Source organism: Glossina fuscipes, unplaced genomic scaffold (genome assembly GCF_014805625.2).
Source record: "Glossina fuscipes isolate IAEA_lab_2018 unplaced genomic scaffold, Yale_Gfus_2 150, whole genome shotgun sequence".
Taxonomy (NCBI): Eukaryota; Metazoa; Arthropoda; class Insecta; order Diptera; family Glossinidae; genus Glossina; species Glossina fuscipes.
In genome coordinates, this window is record NW_023998493.1 from 749,714 (window position 1) to 768,050 (window position 18,337).

An 18,337-nucleotide genomic window follows, 5' to 3' on the forward strand; every position below is an offset into this window, starting at 1 on the left:
ACATTAAGATTAAAGTAAAAAAATATTTATAATCTAATAGTTTACTCGGGAGAAATAAAGTCAAAGATTTTATGGATTGCGCATTCGCCTAAACAATTTTACAGAATAATTCAAACTTTCTGTTGTATGTGTTTTGAAGAAAAATAGCTTCTTTTTCCAGAAAATTTTATTTGACACATAAGGCTTCCTTAAAAGCAAATGTTTTTTCATTAGTAGTTTAGATTACACCTAAAAATTTGACCTTTTATTTTAAGCAGTTGATATCACATTCTTATAGGTTTTCAAATACACATAGTTTGCTTTTAAAAAACTTGTTTTCTTTAAATTGCTAAAAAAAAATGCAAAGCAAATAGTTTACAGTTTTGTTTTTTCTACACTTACGATACGAAGTATGATGGTGCACATGAATAGAAAAACTAATATCTATTTTATGTACTTAATACTATGTTAAAGTAAGATCATATTAAGTAAAAAAATAAAAAAAATTAAATTGCTCTATTTTCACAGTGTAATTTGCTTAAACTAAAATGAAACAAAATTAATTTCAATAATTATTTTCACTATTGTGGGTTAATACCAAATCTATCAAATATTAAAGAATAGTGTTGAGCTGTATATGAAAGAAGTTGTCAGATAAACAGAAAAAAGGGGAAAATAATTTATTGAAATTTATCCGATAGTCCACGTGCCTTAATAGCAAATTCCGTTATATGCTGCTGAAGTAATCGCTTATTCACTTTTTCCCTAATAACGAAGTAAAATGCATTTGTATAAGTTATTTCATTTTTTACAAATGTTTGTTGTTTACCTACCTTATTATCTGGGTTATGAATCTACTTTTCTCAGCTTCATCTACAAGATTTGTTGGGAAATTCGGTGATTGAAGCATAATATTTCTTAGCCATATGGCTAATTCTGCGGGATATTTTTTATTAACGCTCAGAAATATATCGGCAAACTTTTCCACTTGTTGGCGTGGCGTAACACAAGCCACACACACAACAGCCGTTTTTAAAATTTCTTCACCGGCCGTTAGCACGGCCACAGTCATTTGGGGATAATTACGTGATTGCATGACAAAATGTGATAAGAACTGAATACTGGTACGTATTGGTCCATTTTCCGGTAGAGTCATGGCCTTCAGAGCATAAAAGATCAAACGGTCGTAAGCGATAGCCTTATCATCAAGAGACTGAGGTATTTTTTTGACTATTTGCAGCAGGCATGCATAGAACATTTCTATGGTTTCCGCTATGTTTGAAAAACCATTTTCCGGCGTTGACTACAGTTTGCAACAATAAAAATTATTAATAAGCTATATAAAGATGAATGTTGTACTTCTGAAGATTTCTTTTTATCAGTAAAATAAAATAAAATCATGTATTGGATTTTCTCTAGCTTACCTCAAATAGTTTGAAACTATGCGAAACAAATTCCACCAGTAATCTTTGCATTAATGATTTACAGCCTTCGTCTTTATAAAATATAACTATGGCCTTAAGAAAATGAATAAATAAATAAATAAACAGCATAGTATTTAAGGCATGATTTAGTGCTGGTTGAGACGAAATTGCGAGACTAAAAAAAGATATTTTGCATTCAATTAATTATTAACTTACGGTTTTTGATATTTCCAGAGTTGGAGCACAACATCTAGTTTGAAAAATGGCTACTATAAAGTAACAAAGATCTTGCAGCATGGGTTTAAAACTAGATTTCAAATTAACAATGGCATGCTTAAGAGCCGAGCAAGCAGTCTGAAAAGTCATGAAATATTTTAGTTAGGCGTGTTACCATAATGCATGGTCTTCTTAAAGCTTTTTTATGGGTGATCTTCTATATAAGTGATTCAGTTATTTATCAACAAAATATTCTACAGAATCTTTGAGGTTAATTAGTAATATATAAGCAGCCACCAAAAATCTGGTGAGTCTAAATTCGCTTCTAAAGCGTCCATCAAAAATCTTATGGTTCTAAACTTACTTCTAAAACGTCTAGTTCTTCAACCCAGAGTTCGGCAATTCTACGAAAAATTGGCATTGTCTTTTGCATTACTATGAGAACTGGTTGAACATTTTGTAAATCTTCAATCTGATCATCATCATCAAGATCAGTATTCAGTGATGAGAATAAAGTCGATATCATATTTAAACGAAATATAGTTCGTATCCGAGCTTGAGGTGTTTTCTAAAACAAATTTTGCATATAAAGCGCATTATTAAAAACTCAAATTAAATAAATGACTTACTGTTTCAGCCTGGCATATAGCTGTTAACTCCTCAAAACATGGGCTTACAATGATATCCAAATAACTAGGTATTTTATCAGATGTTAACAAGCTCATTAACTTTCCTATACTAAACATCAAACGTACACAATCTGAATTTTTCATTTGGCCAGAGGTTAGAACGGCTTGACACTCATTTAATAAAAATTCTGCGTACGGCTTCATTTGAAGTTGGCAATCACGACAAAGCTCCTTTAAACCTAGAGTAGCTTGAGCTGACATTGGCGAACTCAAGCCGCGCACTAACAGCTGAATAGCTGAAGGTATATATATTGGATTGTCCTTGAGCCACTGGCAATAAGAACCAACAGTTTCAAGAGCGGTACCCAATAACTTTTCATTCATTTTTTCATAAGGTATTTCATTGAGTACACGCATCAGTTTTGGTATTTGTTTTGTTTCATCGCCGTCGAAATGTTCAGCTACTGATTGAAAAGCATAAATACAAGCTTCAAGCTTTGTCCACAAGGTGGGATTTGTTTGCAACTGAGCGATGGTTTCGTCTAAAACCGTAGACAAAATATCTAAAATATCATTGCGTAAGACCTCATAGCAATACATCTAAAAAGGAGATGGATAAATATTATGTCCATTTTTTCAATATTTGTTTTATCTCCACCTACAAAGGTATCAGATATATCTTGTCTGTAACAACGGAAAGTCTCCAAATCATCGGAAGTCCATTTATCGATTGAATTCTCGTCGGGTTGTTCTGCTTTTCTTACCAATATACGAGTTAGATGGGCGTATAACGGCCTGATATATTCCCAGCATTTAAAACGTTCTGCTTCATATGCAATGGCGAAAACTTCATCTTGTAATAAATACCAGAACCCCAATGCCATACTACTGCAAGATTCCTCCACCGGATAAATGCCGGGTTTATCTGTGCACTGCAAAATTTCGTTCACTAAACGTGAACATAACGATGACAATTCCGGATCTGAAGTGGTTATACCAGTCAAGAGCAGCGTAGAATGGCGTTCTACAGCCGAGACAAATAGTGTGTAAATGCTGGACACAATATCCTCGTTATTATTATCTGGCTTCCATTCCATTTTGGTTATGTCGCACAAAGAATCAAGGAACATTTTTATAAGGATAGAAGCTGTAATTGGGTACAAATGACAATCGGGTTGTATGATAATATAAAGCAAAGTCTTGAGGCAAACTTCGGCCAAATCGTTTTCATCGGCCGACATGCAACCATCACCATCAGGATCCTGTACGCAAGGCCAATAACATTTGTTCACCATTTTTAATAGCAAAGCCGTGATGTTTTGACAATTTTCTATCGAAAAGCCTATATTTCTAAAAGGAGTGAATTTCATTAATTTAAAATATTTCGATACAAAATCAAACAATAACTTACTTAACCCATGTAGATGCACACTTCACTGCTTTAGTCATATTACCGTAAGCATCTGCGTCCCATTCTCTATCTAATTGCATTTGTAAATATGTCTCTGTAGTCTCCATAACTAAAGGAGCACGCTTGGCTACCTCTCCCCGAAGGGTACTACGTTTAACTGAAGTATATATGGCTTGCATCTAAAAATGAAGAAAACTTTATTAAAAATTTGTAATAAATACTTAAACATAATAATTATTTGTACTTCTTCTGGTATGGCTTGTAGCACTTCCAGCATAATCCATAATTGCATTTCTTTGGTAACATTAGGTATTTGTTGATTTTGAAAAGTGTTGATAACATCTTCAATTGCTGTAGGCCAATCATTTAGCATGTGGACAATATAAGCACTTAACTGAAAAGCAAATTGCATACATTTACCTTCAAATTATTTACATATTTCCTTTATACTTACTGCTATACACAAACGATTTAAAACTAATTTAGGACCGCCAGCAAATTGTATAATAGTTTCTAGGATTTTCTGTTTTAGTTCATCGCGATTTTCTGCAGGCACCTCATGCCAGAATTTCATTAGCTTTGAATGCAGCGTAATGGCACCGAAAAACTGAGCTTCTTGAGACTGTGCGCAAAATTGTCTAACAATCAAATGCCATATACATGCCACAAAGATTAGCTTACCTTTCCCAGTTGCATTAATTGCCAGGAAAATTGCCAGGCTTGGGCACTCAACTGCACTTTCGTAAGCCATTCATGTAAATGTGCTTGCTCCTGAGAGGTGGAGCGATAGAAAACCACCACCGCCTCCTCGAGACGCACAATGTCTATGGGCTCCATATGTGCACAGTTTAATCACAAAGTTTAATTTTATATAAATAATTTATTTTTATTCTTTTACCGTGTAGCGAGCTCTGTTTTGCAGTATAATTGTATTTTTAAAATATATAATATTTATTCTTCTCCCTTTAAAATCTCTCTGAATTCTTCAAATGCTTTGCAGATAAAATCTACTACTGTTTTATATACGATGTGTATTGTTGTTTATATTTTGTATAAAGTATAAGTAAATGTGAATTTTTGCATTCATATAATGAAGACACGGCAATCATAACATTCAATTGTAAGATCTGGCAATTCTAATATCGGCAAAAGCGTTGATTGTGTGGCCTGCGGTATATTCTCCATTTTCTTGCTCAGAAAGTAATAATTCATTAAATTATTAAGAAAGATTTAAAGTTTTTTCTACGCTTACTTAAAGAGTGAAAACCTATGTAAGTTTCTTTATTGAATATTGAAAGTGGTTATTAGGTTTTACGATTGCAAGCTACCATTCTTAGGGCGCGTGATCATTCTCCCTCCACGGAGAAGGCTATGGATAAAAAAGACTCGAAGGATAGCAAAGATGGCATTAAGAATTCTACAAACAAAGTAAGTTCATCGTCAAATTCAAATCGCGGCAGAGAAAGGGATCGCAGGCGACGTGGTTCAGCTTCGTCAAGTAGTGATTCAAGTGATAGGTATGTTTTAGAATTTATGAAAAAAGACTTGTTTTATAATATTCAGAAAATTCTTGTCAAAAAGCTCATCAGACAGCAGTTCGTCACGCAGTAGCTCAGAGTCCGGGTCACGTTCGAGTTCGTCGAGCTCCAGCGGATCGTCGACTTCGTCGTCATCGTCGTCGTCCCGTAAGAGTGGTTCACGCTCACACTCCCGCAGCCCGCCTCCCAAAAGACGCGAGCGTTCCCGTAGTCCTCCGCCTAAACGTAGAGATCGTTCACGTAGTCCACCAGTTAAACAAAGAGATCGCAGTCGCTCCCGTTCTCGTAGCGCACAAGTTAAAAATCGTGAAAGATCTAGGACCCGTTCACGTAGTCCACCACCAAAACGTGAACGCCGTGAACGTTCTCGCAGTCCAGATGTCAAGGCCCGCGAACGCAGTCGCGAACGTTCTCGTTCACGCAGTCTCGGCGCTAAGGTTCGCGATAGATCCGCCACACCTAAACCTACGCGTATACACATTGGTCGTTTGACTCGCAATGTTACTAAAGATCATATAGTGGAAATATTCAGTTGTTTCGGTGAGGTCAAAAATGTTGAATTTCCAACGGACCGTTATCATCCAAGCTTTGGCCGAGGCATCGCTTACGTAGAGTATTCCACTCATGAAGAATGCGAAAATGCCATAAAACAGATGGATGGTGGTCAAATAGATGGTCAAGAAGTTAGTGTTTCGCCAGTGCTAACACCGAAGATACGTCCGGCTCCGAGACGTCCCTCTCCTATAAACCGAAGACCTATGGAACGTTGGCGTTCTCCGCCTCGTTTTAATCGTTTCAACCGTAACCGTCGCTCGCCACCCCGTGGTGGCAGACGTTCGCCTAGGCGACGTTCTCGTTCCCCAATGCGCCGACGTAGGCGTAGTAACAGCTCGGACAGCTCCCATTGAATTCAATAGTGTAACTATACAATAGACATGCGAAAAATATACATATACATGATCATTTTTTATTACAGATAGATCTTTCTATAATATGCTGTACATTGACTTAATGATTACATAATAAAGGCAAAAATTACATTTTTTTCAGTCATACATCTTGCTTGATGAAAGTTAATGAATGAATGTACAATCTTCGTCAGATAATGGGCAACCTTGTGGGTGGTTATCATTGAAAAAGCATTTACGTTTCTTTATTGTTTGCTCTGGCCTTCTGCGAATCTCAGGTTTACGTATTTTTACACGGTTTTCCGGCAATAATTCAAAAATCTCATGTTTATTGCGAAGCAGAGTTTTTAAGCCACCACACTCGGACTTTATGTTGTTTAAATCGGATTTCTCTAAATTATCCGCTAATTCTTGTAAGGTTAAATAACCGCCTCCCTGCCACACACAATTAATGGTGTAGCACTGCTTTTGCGCATTAAGGAGGAAAAAGAATATTTTTAATACCAAACTATCAAGGATAGTCCTATCTATTTGAGTACAATTTTTTATGCGCTCCTTATAATCTCTTAATTTGACTTCGCAGCCAGCTACACTGTTTGGATGTGCATATTGCTCATTTTTCACGAACTCTTTAATTTCTGCCACTTTAGTTAGATGTTCGCAGATCGCGTAGTTACGTCGAATGCCGCAAAAAGCAATTCTTTTAGTACTTGGTATCTTTAAACGGTCTTTAAAAGTTGTAAAGCCACAGCGTTTCGATACATCTTCAACGTAATTACAAAAGTCACTATAAACAGATTGCGAAGAATTGCGGCGTTGATATTTAGCTCCCGAAAATTCAAATGCACAACAAGGTAATAAAAAATAATCCATATTATAACGAAGACTAGTAGCCCATACAGGTATCCAAGGTGATAATTCGTCTGAGTGATTGCCTATCAGAAAATTCACATCTGAAGGTAAATCAAATTTGTATGATTCCAGGACTTTCTCGTAAAGGTTTTGCCGTACTTCGAAAGGATACAGACACCACAGCTTACGTTTCCTAATATCGTAACCGTAACCTTTGAATCCTTCCTTTAAAAGTACAAATACCAGCAGCCCATTACCACAACCTAAGTCGGCAAACGAAATTGATTCCTTAATCAAGTCACTTCGCCACAAAGTAATTAAGTAGGCAGCTATGGCCAAATCTTCATAAATGAACTTTAGGGGATCTGTGGATTCTTCAGCAGTCTGCCATAGCTGTAATAAAACTTGTGCAAACAAATAACTTCTTCGATTGTACTGTTGTTATTACGTACCTTTAAGATTTCTTGGCTGTATTTTAATTTTAGACACCTGTACAATTGATTGTACTTTTCGGGATCTATTAAGTTCAAAGAGCCTTTAAAAGGGGATGTCTGCGTTGTTGGGGCTTGATGATTTGTGCTTTTACACCATTTTAAAAATTTAGGCTTAAAAACATATTCTAGCCACCTAAAGGTGTTGTTTTTGCCTACATAAGGGCATAACAATTTGAACTTCAACTCGTTGGTTTCAAACCTAATTTCGAAATCATCTAACTCATTACATTGGAATCTTAAAATGCAACTTTTATCAAGGAGATCTATAAAATGAAAGCGTGTTTAGATTAATGATATAAACTCTTATATTAAGGTGAAAAAAATATTTTACACTAGGTGGACTCTAATATATGATGATAGTTTTTATATACAAGGCAAGTCTGCTTAGGATGCCTGTTTGGTATGTTACACACATTGTATTCATTTAAATTCAAAAGCCTACGCATTCCTACACGATTATTGTAAAATTGTGCAGCAGATTGACCTCCACTGACTTGATATTGTCGAGAAATAACCTGAAAATTGATGGGGAAATAGAATAATAACGCCAAGATTATTATTGCTGTACAATGTCTCCAGTGGTGGTGTAGAAAAACGTAAACATTTAATGAGTAGATGAACTTATTGCAGTTTGCATGTCTTTCTAGCAAAGCAGAGATAAGATTTGCATGTTAACACCCTCACCAAAACGATTACTGAAATCTTCCCTTCATCGGGTTATACTATCCTTCAATAGTTATTTGCTGAGTATTGATGAAACTAGTCTCTCGCTTCAGAAAACTGTATTTACATATTAAAAGCACAGCTCACGATGGAATTTACTTTCACGAATTATAAAGAAAAATAAATACTTCACCTTTTGTGTTAACAAATTTTCACTGCTGCTCACGCTAAGATGAACCCTGATAAATAAAATCCAATGTGCACGCATCTGGTTCTATTGTTAACAATCAAAATTAATATCGTTCATGAAAATCTTTTACTAGAACTTCAATTAGCTGCCTTTCAAACTAGAAATGTATGCACAACATGTACAAACTGAAATCAACATAGGTGGCAGATAGCGTCTTCTTGATAAAAACTATCCAACGTAATTTTATAAAACTTACTTATGACGACAATTGCATTAATACTGGGTTCCTGCTTTTTATGTAGTAATTTCAGATGAATTACGAATCCTTCGGTGCCATCGTCTTTCAATTTATTTTTGCAATAGCCACACAATAACTGTTGGATATCGTCGTTGCAAATCTCACTCACAGTTTCCTGGTTACAATCTTGATCATATTGATGAATGTTTTTAAGGATTTTGTCCACTTGTTGTATGATGCAGGCAAATATTTTACGATTAACTGCGTGATAATTGCGTACTAATATGGAGCATGCATTCCAAAATTGCACTTCAGTTAAAGTATCCATAATTTTGGAAATTTTATATACTCATAATGAGAACAATAGAATAATTTTATAAGCTCTTTTTATTAAACTTTGAGGTGGCAACTCTACTATTTATTTATAGAAAACATATGACTTTGCTCAGTTATGTAAGTTATTTGACAGATGTGCTTGTAACGAAAAATAACAAAACGTAATAAGTCTTCCGAGTTTAATTTGTTTTCAGGATTACTCTCTTTTAAAATTCTTTTCAATTTGTCATGCTTTCCGTCAGTCGTTCTGCCAAATCTATTCAAAACGTGCTTAAACGATTTAAGGTAATTGATCGTACAGATAGTTTTAAGGATGTTAAAACTGTATCTTTCCTCCTTATAGATAAAATCAACTTTAGTACGCAACTGTAGGATGGTCGCATTTGCTGGCCACACTTCAGTTTTCCCTGGCGCCAAAGCTGCGTTTGTTTCGCAGCCCGTGTTTGTAATGCCCAAGGATATTGAGTCTATACCAATTTATCGTGTTCTAGATCGGGATGGAAAAATCCAAGATCTTACGCAAGATCCCAATTTAAGCAAAGAAACTGTTCAGAAAATGTTTCGCGATATGATTTTATTAAATACAATGGATAAGATATTGTATGAGTCCCAGAGACAAGGCCGTATTTCCTTCTATATGACGAATTTTGGTGAAGAAGCTAGTCATATAGGTAATTAATGTCACGAATTTTAGGATATTTTTGTTAATTTTTTGTTCTCATATAGGTAGTGCAGCGGCGTTGGAAATCCGTGATGTTATCTACGGTCAATATAGAGAAGCTGGAGTGTTGGTATGGAGAGGTTTTTCTATTGAGCAGTTTATTGATCAATGTTATGGCAATGAAGCCGATGTGGGCAAAGGCAAACAAATGCCAGTACATTATGGCTCGAAGGATTTGAATTTTATTACTATTTCCAGTCCTTTAGGTAAGCGCTTTTAGTATTTTTCTTCGATGACGCAGCATAAGCCAATGCTTTAATCATTAGGTTATTAGAAGGACAAAGCAATTTGTAGATGAAACAAGATTATGCTTAGACTTATTCTTTCAATAAGCTTTACATAGTTTTTTCAAGAGTGCACAGTTTATTCATTCCTATCAGGTGTTTTTCAAAATGCTTATCTATTACCGATTGCTTTTTCAATTTCGTAAGAAAAGCTGCCGCGCAGGCAGTAGAATTATTGGAAGTCGAAATGTGCAAACACTACATTGCAACAAAGCTAAAATATAGCGTTTACTAAACGGATTGTCTACCTAACGACAAATTCTTGTTTCCAATACTACTAAGTTTCTCTCTTATATAGCAATACCTCTTGAATTTGAAGAGATTTCCGTCTCTTTGTGATTTTCACTTCAAATAAATCGTCGTCTAGGACTTCAGAAGTGAAGTGAAGAAAAACAAGTAAAAACAATATGGTGGGCCATGACGCAACATCAAGCATCTTTCACCACCTCACAGTTATTCATATAACGACTTTTCAAAATATGAGAAGTGGCCGAAAAAGTCGTATGTTTCGAACTACTTGGCCAAAAGATGTCGGCGTATCAAATTTCATCAAATTACTCAAAAGGTTAGATACAAATACACAGAACGACATCAAATGGACGGACAAGCTTAGATCAACTTAGAAAGTGACCCTGAATCGTTCGGTATAATTAAAAGTGGGTCTATCTCAAGTACTGGGTATTGAATATATCCTCACCATAAGTTTAGGGTATAAAAAAAGTGTTTTTGTCTAGACATGTACGACTACCTTAAAACTCTTGTTTCTTTTGCTGAACGGCTTTAGTGCTTTGCGAACTTTGTGATTGATTAATTTCATTAAAATAAACCATTATATTTATATTGATCACGTGGCAAATCTTTGCCTACGTTGCTGCTAGCGCTTGCACCGGTTCAGTGCACCGGTTGGAACCATCTCCACATTGAAAATGATAAATGATAAATTTTGGAGAGAGAGGGTTTGAAATTAGAGTCTACCGTAGGTCATATTCTTAAAATTAAACAGGAATTTGCTTTTTTATTCCAAATAATTCATTACTTTGGTTATTGAGACTGTCCACGCCGATTTTTGTATGTTTGACGGTGTAAAAAGGAAATGGACAAAGGGGCGGGCTTTAAATCATCAAGTCGATCTCTCTGAATCTCTCTCAATGAAAAGCATAACCTGTAAAAATGCTTTGTAAGAAAATATAAAAAAATAATTATGTCGATTTCAGCAACGCAAATGCCTCAAGCGGTTGGCGCAGCTTATGCTATGAAGCGGCGCAAAAATAATGATGCGTGCGTTGTTTGTTATTTCGGGGAAGGTGCTGCTTCTGAGGGTGATGCTCATGCGGCTTTCAATTTTGCAGCCACATTGCATTGTCCTGTAATACTTTTCTGGTGAATTAGATATTCTTTTACAATCAAACCATGTTTTCAAAACTGTTCGATTATCTTCTTTCTTAAAGTCGCAATAATGGCTTTGCTATTTCGACTCCGGCTCATGAGCAATATAAAGGTGACGGTATAGCTGGGAGAGGTCCCGGTTATGGAATAGCAACTATACGCGTAGATGGCACGGATGTTTTTGCCGTTTACAATGCCATGAAGTTGTGTCGAGAATATGTTTTGAAAGAAAGTAAACCGGCAGTGTTGGAAGCAATGGCTTACCGGTAAGTAGATAATGTAAATACAAAATTTATATTTCAACACAATATTCTGCGTACATATAGAGTCGGTCACCATTCGACTTCTGACGATTCGACAGCATATCGTTCATCTGCCGAAATTGAGGTGTGGAATTCGGTCGAGCATCCAATTTCCAAATTGAAAAATTACATGGTTAAAAGAAATTGGTTCAACGAAGCAGAAGAAAATGAATTTGTTAAAGACATACGTAAAAGAGTATTAAAGCAAATTTCAATTTCGGAGAAAAAACTCAAACCTAACTGGAAAGAATTATTTACAGATGTTTACAATGACGTTCCATTGCATTTACAGGAACAAATGAACGAGCTGAAGCGGAATATTGAAGAGAACAAAAGTTATTATCCCGTTAAGAATTTTAAAGTCTAAAAAGCTCATTTTTTCAATTATTTTTCACTACCGTGAAAGATTCCTCTCGTTAAATTATTTAAATAATTGGTGACAAAGTGTTTTACGTATTTATTGTTTTGTAATATTATTAGTATGCGAATACGAATTTATGCATTGTAATGATTATTGTATAGCTAAAATTAATTCTGTATCTTAATTTTCTTTTCTCCTTAAATTACGTATATTATTGTTTGTTATGTAGTCGAATATTCAACTCAATAAGACTCACAGAAAGTGCATTTATTAGTAAATTAAGACTTTAAAATTGCATATATATATAAAATTTTTATAATGAACGGACTTGATATATACAGTTTTCCTTGTTTTTTACAGTAATGAAATATTTATAATTGTACACCCGAAAGTTCAGAAGTTTGTTAGACGTGTCGGTTAAAAATGTAGTTTTTTTTTTTATATATTTTTATTTTGGATATCTGTAAGGCGCAGTATATACAATTTTCGAACGCTATATTAAATCGAGCCTTAATTAACTTCCAATGCAGAATCAGTCAATGTTCGCGTCTTCCTACTATAAATCACAGGAGAAAATGGAACAGTGCTAAGGAGACAAATGGTGAATTAGGGTGAAGTGCTAATAAGTGCTCAGTTAAAAATTTGTTTGCCGAATTCCATTCTTCTTCCGGTCTTGACAGCAAGCTTTTCAATTCAATATTTTAGCGAAAAGGTTGAATATATAGCAATCACCTGTTTACTGCCATGTGGAGAAAGTAGGGGAAGTCGAAAGTTGAAAAAAAAGAATTTATGACTCGAACTAAGAAACAATTTCACTACTGGGTGCCAAGACTTCGTATTTGCTGACTCCTTATGTAATTATTTGGTAATTAGGATGTAAAGGATTTCTTTAAAACAATTTTTTTTATTTTGCCGTGAAAAATTTTCCAAATTCAAATCTTTTCTTCTTGCTTTAAGCAAACTTATAAGACGACATGAGATGTGGGACGCCATGTAATTATATTATGTGGCATCGATTAATGGAAATTTAAGCAGCTTTACATGACGAGGTTCGTAAAGCTGTGATCAGCTGTGAGGAGCTGTTTACAATTTAGGAATTTCAAAGCCCAACATACTTCAGACACCATACTGAGCTACATGACCACCTTACTAAATTATGCTCTTGCTGAGATCGGGAAGCCACGGTGTCCTGCGAGAGATCAGGAAACCAGGAGGAAAAATTTAAGAAAGATAGGAAATTTATGCTGAACAAATAGTACATATGAGCTTCAAGAAAATTGCCTCTAGAATCCTTCGAATAATAAGTATTGTTGAGAATCATAGACTTGTCTAAGTGAAAGTAAGTTAAGTAACAGTTGTGTGCTTTGCGCGGAATAAAACATGTGACCTTTTAAGACCAAAGAAATGTTTATCTCTGTTAACAAACAACTGCGTACTCAATTTATGTTTTAATGTTAAAGCCGCAATAATAAGGCAGAGCAGAGATAGAAATTGTTTAAATGGGTCTGCAATAGCGCTCTGTTATGTTCACCATATTTGACTTTTCCATTTGATCAGACAAGAAGAGTAACGTTTTGTTTCAATTTGTTTTATAATTAAACACATTTAGTTGAGATCTCTGAGGTATGCTGGGGTAAATAGACGGCACACCTTTAACTGTAACTATGTAAAAATGAAATCGCGCTATAAAATATGTAAGATGAACGGGTTTTTTTTCCTTAATGATCAATTGGAATGACATTTAAATATTTAGATATATAGATTTCTGTTTTTTGTATTTGCCAAATGTGGAGATAAAATAGTCCTCTCTCTAAGTACTTGCTGATTAGTTAGTACGCAATTGATAATCACCATTTTGTGTGATATAACGCACCCATGGCAGAGCTTGGTAGCCGCTCTTTTCAATGATTTTCAAGTAGCGTACCTGGATACCTGAAGTGGTGAAATATGGAATTTCAAAACGCACTTGTATTGGCGGTTTTCCCTCGTTACTGTCCTCACTCTTTACGCTTGGCAAACCAAAATGAGCGCGCATCAGGTACTCCTTTCCACCCGGAAAGGATTTAATCGTCCATATGACTGCGTTCTGCTCAGGAGCATATTTACAGCTGCCAATCGTGGTCTTGAATTTTGGTGAGTCAGCATCGGCTGGCACTGGAATGATGATCTCGACGTTGTTGGCGGTGGAGCGTCTTTTAAACTGCGACTTTGCCTTGATCATGTATTCGACACGTGAGTGTTCATGACGTTCAATAACAGACTCTATCCAAATTAAAGGTTTCACCTAAAAATGAATATATCTATAACACTGAAATTATATTAAGATACTTTTACTTACATGTGTATTCAAACGATATGACATTAATTCAAATTCACCGTCAGGTGGTATAAAAGAAATGGTACGATCATTTTCGAATCGCGACAAACGTACGCACTGGTGGAACTTTACGTCTTCTAATTCCACAGACTTAGATTTACCACGGCCAGTACTTTCAAACAATACTTTATCATTTAAACCCAAACGTAACTCGGGCATCCCTGATAGATAAACTCGCATCTTTATGGCTCCCACTATTTCACTACGCAGTACATTCCCATTGGCGTTGGCTAACAAATTTACCGACTCAATGACATCCAGGAAAACTTCATTTTTACGGTATTTAATACCTTCTGACCGCCAAGATACTGCATTGGTTACAGCTAATGGAATACGCGGCTGTATTTCTAACTTATGACCTTCTTGTGTTATATACTCTTGCAAGATTTTTGAATCTGTTGTCTGAGGATAGCCGAAATCGATTAATTCATCCAACAGTTCATAGATTATTACAAAATTGTCACGTATAGATTCTTCTTCCAGTTCCTTAAAGTATTCTATGAACACCTGCGCGATTTTGTGCAAAAACACAAAGACTAAGGCAATGTTGACGTTCTTGTTGCGTGGTGTTGTCGACACGATGTATAAATTGTTTGTCTTAATGTAGGCAAAGGTGCAATCTGTTGTTTGCAAGATCGGGGTAATAAGACCCTCTTCTTCTTTTTCCATTAACAATGGCATGAATTTATCAATCACTGCCATATCCATGTTATCACCACGGTAATTACGCGAAATTAAAACTTTACCCTTTACATCCAACACATATATAGCTGAAGAAGACATTTTGGCCATTAACAATTAACGGCAGCTGATATAACCAAAAAGACGAGCAAGTAAAAGTCCGCAATTGGGAGCCTGTAGCAGCCCCATAAACAAGTGTTTCTAAACCTTTTTGTAAAATATATATTTGAAAATAGTTACTCTTGCAATTATGGCTTTATCATTATCTTCTTGTAGTTGTGACTAATAATAGCAGAATATCGGCAAAGTTTAATTCTTCTATAAAAAAAAAAAACTTTCGATGATTTGTCAGTTACAACAGAGATGCCAACTTTTTGTTGTCTTTACTCTTTGTCTTGTTATAGAACAGATAGCATTTTTATAGGTGCGCTTAACAACTTTATTTTAAAATGTATTTATTATATCCCAGAGAATCTCAAGCTTTTAAGTCATGTTGCTAGTGTTTAGCTTTTATATGATTTTTCCATGCTAATTTTCGGTCAGAGTGTGAGCAGATATTTTAGGGATAGGGAGATTATTGCCATTCAAAAATAGTGAAGAACAAGAACACGTATTTAGCACGAAGGTAATACTAGTTGATCCTTTAGCGTTTATTTTATTATTATTATTATAATTTTATACTAATGAAATAAATTCGTAGACTAAAAAAAAAAGACATGGAGCGCTAGCAACACTTAATTTATAAAAATGCATTAGATATTGAGCCCAGTAGTTTTAATAAAACAATACATTGTATTGATATTCTTTTCTGTAGCTGATTTTAGAATATCCATAAGATTAGTCACTCCAAATGCAAAACTTGTAGCCAAGGAAAAGTTAATGCAGTCACAAAGAATGTGCTTCATAGTGAGAATTTGTCCACAATCGCAGATTATGGAGCACGACTTCTTTAAGATCCATTGGTGCGTTGTAGCGTTTATTTTAACATTCCATTTGTTCATACAAAGTGAAATTTTGTTTAGATCAATTTGTGTTCGTAGGGAACATTCACTAGATAGAAACGGGATTGCTGTATCATGAGTGTATGCCGCACTTAAAATAAAATATCAGCGATCGAAGAATCTGAACTGCAAATTGTACAGAGTTTTATTATCAAACCACTTCTCTAAGGCACTTTACCATCAATATTATATACGTTGGACCTACCATCTTCATCTTTAACGTTGAAATAATAAAAATAAATAATAATTCCTGGTCTAGCACTAGGGAGTAGTTTCCGTAGATGTATTTTTTCCAATATTTTAGAAAGTGTCACCAGTAAACTATACGAGCCTGCAATAATTTCGTTCGTAAGAAGCCTTTAATGTTAAAAATTTAGTAGTTATTCCACATATTCAATTACATTCAGGATATTTCGTAACGTCCAGTTTGCTAATTTCTTTCTCGACTTCATCAACTGATGTAAGTCTGGTAGACCAAGCTATGAAAAATTGGCTGTCTAGAAGTTTCAGTATTACTTTTACAGTTCAAGTTCCGTAAAGCTTAGTATGTTGAAGGATTTCTTTTACATAGTGAGCACAGTTTTCGGCTAACTTTATATTGTTTCTGCGCTAATTTCTAGAGCTAATCTTCAGAGGAGCGATTCGCTTTGTCGGTTATTTAAGATATTTGGTAGCTCCCCATAAGTAATGTTCATCAAACATATCTGAATTGTGATGATGATTAGAAAATTGTTAGTTTGTACGTTTCCTATCTCAGCTAGACGTAAGCGCAGATCGTTTGAAGCTCTATTCAAGTTCCTTATATCTACAGAATTCGTATTGTTTCACCATTGTTTTCTCAATCTGTGCTTATTATTAATCGTTTACCTTATTGGAAGGTTAACGTAACACCTAGGCTCATCAAGATTTCTGGGTGGGGATATAAAAGCAGTTTGGCGAAAAATGTGCAAATTCAGATGAAAGTGTGATCAATTCAGTCTCTAAAAGCTCCAACATCAGTTTTAGAACTGACGACATTATATCTAAAAGTCATTATATTGTAAAGAGTCGTGTTGTCATAAATATGAGTCCGTCAGATTAGACAACAGGAATTTCGCTATTTTAACAAAGTGTACAACTGTTTAAGACTGTTGAAGACCTTTTAATGACATTTTATTTACTTTCGATCCGGAATTTCGCTATTTTAACAAAGTGTTTACAACTGTTTACAACTGTTTAAGACTGTTTAAGACTGTTGTAAATACAGGTGCGCTCTGAAAAATGTTATATTTTTACAACACAAGATAGATCCACGTTTTCAGGTTCATACATGCGTATATGCAATGGTGGAATTTCATCTCTTTTCAAGAATGTAACCATCTCACATTAAGATACAGGATCGTTAAGCTCCTTATCCTTATGCGTTAACGTTGCGATAAGAGAGAGATTTTCCGTAGGGATTAAAATAAGTGTCAGCAAATTCCATTATGTCATTAAACACATCATTTCTGCGTATGGCTTTTGTTAGTTCAGCTATCTTCCGACGTATTCTAAGACATTTTCCCGCCCTATATTTTCTTCGCTTTGTACGATCAATATGTTGTTGAAAATTTGTATCGGCGGATTATTGGTGTCAGTAGGAAAGCCGGGCCGCGTATCATTCTAAAAATTTTTCGGACTTGCAACTTGGATGTTGTTAAACTAATGCTCTTCCAATTAATTCTATTTTATAAAAAACAATGTGTGCAGGGAAAGTCGTTTTGCCTTATGTATTGGATCACCTTTATATCCAGCTCACTTTTTTTTATAATTTTTACGAAATGTTCGCGAAGCAGTGCAACAGAATACTACTGAGGCTACAAGGACTTGGCCTCTTTTTATACGCTTTTGCGCCGTATACATTTGGTGTGGTTTAGCATTTTAATAGCACTCTTTGTCGTACAATTAATAAGTACGAAAGAGAAAGAACGTACATTGTCGCTAATTAACAGCTCTACTGTTATTACTGCCTGAAGTTCCTAAGAAATTCAAATTTTCTATTTTGAACGAAATGTATCAACATTTTATCATTTATTTGTCTGCTTTACCGTTTTAATTGAAAAAATGCAAGGCGCGCCGGACAATTTAATTAGTATGGAAATTCCGCATATTCGACATCGAAATTATCAGTTATCTGGTTCTTTACAGTAATGATATGCATTCGACGCTGTCTATTATAATAATAATAAGCAGAAAATTTCCCATACAGCGCTATGTTTGAGAAGCAGTCTATGAGAACAAATTTTTGTTTTGCTTTGTTTAGCACTATTGCTAATATGCAATTAAAAACATTACGATCTGTACACTTTCGCTTTTGTAAAAATACGG

General features: G+C 35.1%; 5 protein-coding genes across 5 annotated transcripts; 2 read left to right on the forward strand and 3 right to left on the reverse strand.

The window, feature by feature from the left end:
- Positions 1–225: 225 nt before the first annotated feature.
- On the reverse strand, positions 226–4,496 carry LOC119641516 (importin-13). The gene is made up of 11 exons (XM_038040244.1): positions 4,341–4,496; positions 4,114–4,281; positions 3,904–4,053; positions 3,660–3,838; positions 2,911–3,598; positions 2,249–2,848; positions 1,984–2,187; positions 1,620–1,757; positions 1,404–1,496; positions 813–1,282; positions 226–744 (listed from the first exon to the last, which is right to left on the reverse strand). The coding sequence occupies exons 1-11, from the start codon at positions 4,494–4,496 to the stop codon at positions 660–662; spliced, it is 2,931 nt and encodes a 976-aa protein (XP_037896172.1). The 3' UTR covers positions 226–659.
- A 260-nt stretch (positions 4,497–4,756) lies between these two features.
- Positions 4,757–6,190, forward strand: LOC119641509 (RNA-binding protein with serine-rich domain 1-B). Its single transcript, XM_038040230.1, has 3 exons — positions 4,757–4,930; positions 4,997–5,176; positions 5,241–6,190. Coding segments are annotated over exons 1-3 (1,047 nt in total). The 5' UTR covers positions 4,757–4,928; the 3' UTR covers positions 6,106–6,190.
- Positions 6,191–6,227: 37 nt separating this feature from the next.
- Positions 6,228–8,884, reverse strand: LOC119641508 (probable tRNA (uracil-O(2)-)-methyltransferase). Its single transcript, XM_038040229.1, has 3 exons — positions 8,561–8,884; positions 7,410–7,714; positions 6,228–7,350 (listed from the first exon to the last, which is right to left on the reverse strand). The coding sequence occupies exons 1-3, from the start codon at positions 8,868–8,870 to the stop codon at positions 6,271–6,273; spliced, it is 1,695 nt and encodes a 564-aa protein (XP_037896157.1). The 5' UTR covers positions 8,871–8,884; the 3' UTR covers positions 6,228–6,270.
- A 124-nt stretch (positions 8,885–9,008) lies between these two features.
- LOC119641484 (2-oxoisovalerate dehydrogenase subunit alpha, mitochondrial) lies at positions 9,009–13,408 on the forward strand. The gene is made up of 6 exons (XM_038040196.1): positions 9,009–9,163; positions 9,222–9,549; positions 9,605–9,805; positions 11,098–11,263; positions 11,332–11,535; positions 11,596–13,408. Exons 1-6 carry the CDS (start codon positions 9,107–9,109, stop codon positions 11,936–11,938), a joined length of 1,299 nt encoding a protein of 432 aa, XP_037896124.1. The 5' UTR covers positions 9,009–9,106; the 3' UTR covers positions 11,939–13,408.
- On the reverse strand, positions 12,002–15,325 carry LOC119641485 (AP-1 complex subunit mu-1). The gene is made up of 2 exons (XM_038040197.1): positions 14,271–15,325; positions 12,002–14,216 (listed from the first exon to the last, which is right to left on the reverse strand). The coding sequence occupies exons 1-2, from the start codon at positions 15,099–15,101 to the stop codon at positions 13,758–13,760; spliced, it is 1,290 nt and encodes a 429-aa protein (XP_037896125.1). The 5' UTR covers positions 15,102–15,325; the 3' UTR covers positions 12,002–13,757.
- Between the last annotated feature and the right edge of the window lie 3,012 nt (positions 15,326–18,337).

Excerpts from the sequence above, each read along its gene's own strand:
- LOC119641516 (XM_038040244.1), bottom strand. The coding sequence starts at position 4,496 with ATGGAGCCCATAGACATTGTGCGTCTCGAGGAGGCGGTGGTGGTTTTC. Across the intron at positions 3,839-3,903 it reads TACAAGCCATACCAGAAGAA|ATGCAAGCCATATATACTTC; the intron begins GTACAAATAATT and ends CTTCATTTTTAG. Across the intron at positions 1,283-1,403 it reads ATAGTTTCAAACTATTTGAG|TCAACGCCGGAAAATGGTTT; the intron begins GTAAGCTAGAGA and ends TGCAAACTGTAG.
- LOC119641509 (XM_038040230.1), top strand. Across the intron at positions 5,177-5,240 it reads AGTAGTGATTCAAGTGATAG|CTCATCAGACAGCAGTTCGT; the intron begins GTATGTTTTAGA and ends CTTGTCAAAAAG.
- LOC119641508 (XM_038040229.1), bottom strand. The coding sequence starts at position 8,870 with ATGGATACTTTAACTGAAGTGCAATTTTGGAATGCATGCTCCATATTA. Across the intron at positions 7,715-8,560 it reads TAATGCAATTGTCGTCATAA|ATCTCCTTGATAAAAGTTGC; the intron begins GTAAGTTTTATA and ends TTCATTTTATAG. Across the intron at positions 7,351-7,409 it reads ACAGCCAAGAAATCTTAAAG|CTATGGCAGACTGCTGAAGA; the intron begins GTACGTAATAAC and ends GTTTTATTACAG.
- LOC119641484 (XM_038040196.1), top strand. The coding sequence starts at position 9,107 with ATGCTTTCCGTCAGTCGTTCTGCCAAATCTATTCAAAACGTGCTTAAA. Across the intron at positions 9,806-11,097 it reads TACTATTTCCAGTCCTTTAG|CAACGCAAATGCCTCAAGCG; the intron begins GTAAGCGCTTTT and ends TGTCGATTTCAG. Across the intron at positions 11,536-11,595 it reads TTGGAAGCAATGGCTTACCG|AGTCGGTCACCATTCGACTT; the intron begins GTAAGTAGATAA and ends GCGTACATATAG.
- LOC119641485 (XM_038040197.1), bottom strand. The coding sequence starts at position 15,101 with ATGGCCAAAATGTCTTCTTCAGCTATATATGTGTTGGATGTAAAGGGT. Across the intron at positions 14,217-14,270 it reads CATATCGTTTGAATACACAT|GTGAAACCTTTAATTTGGAT; the intron begins GTAAGTAAAAGT and ends ATTCATTTTTAG.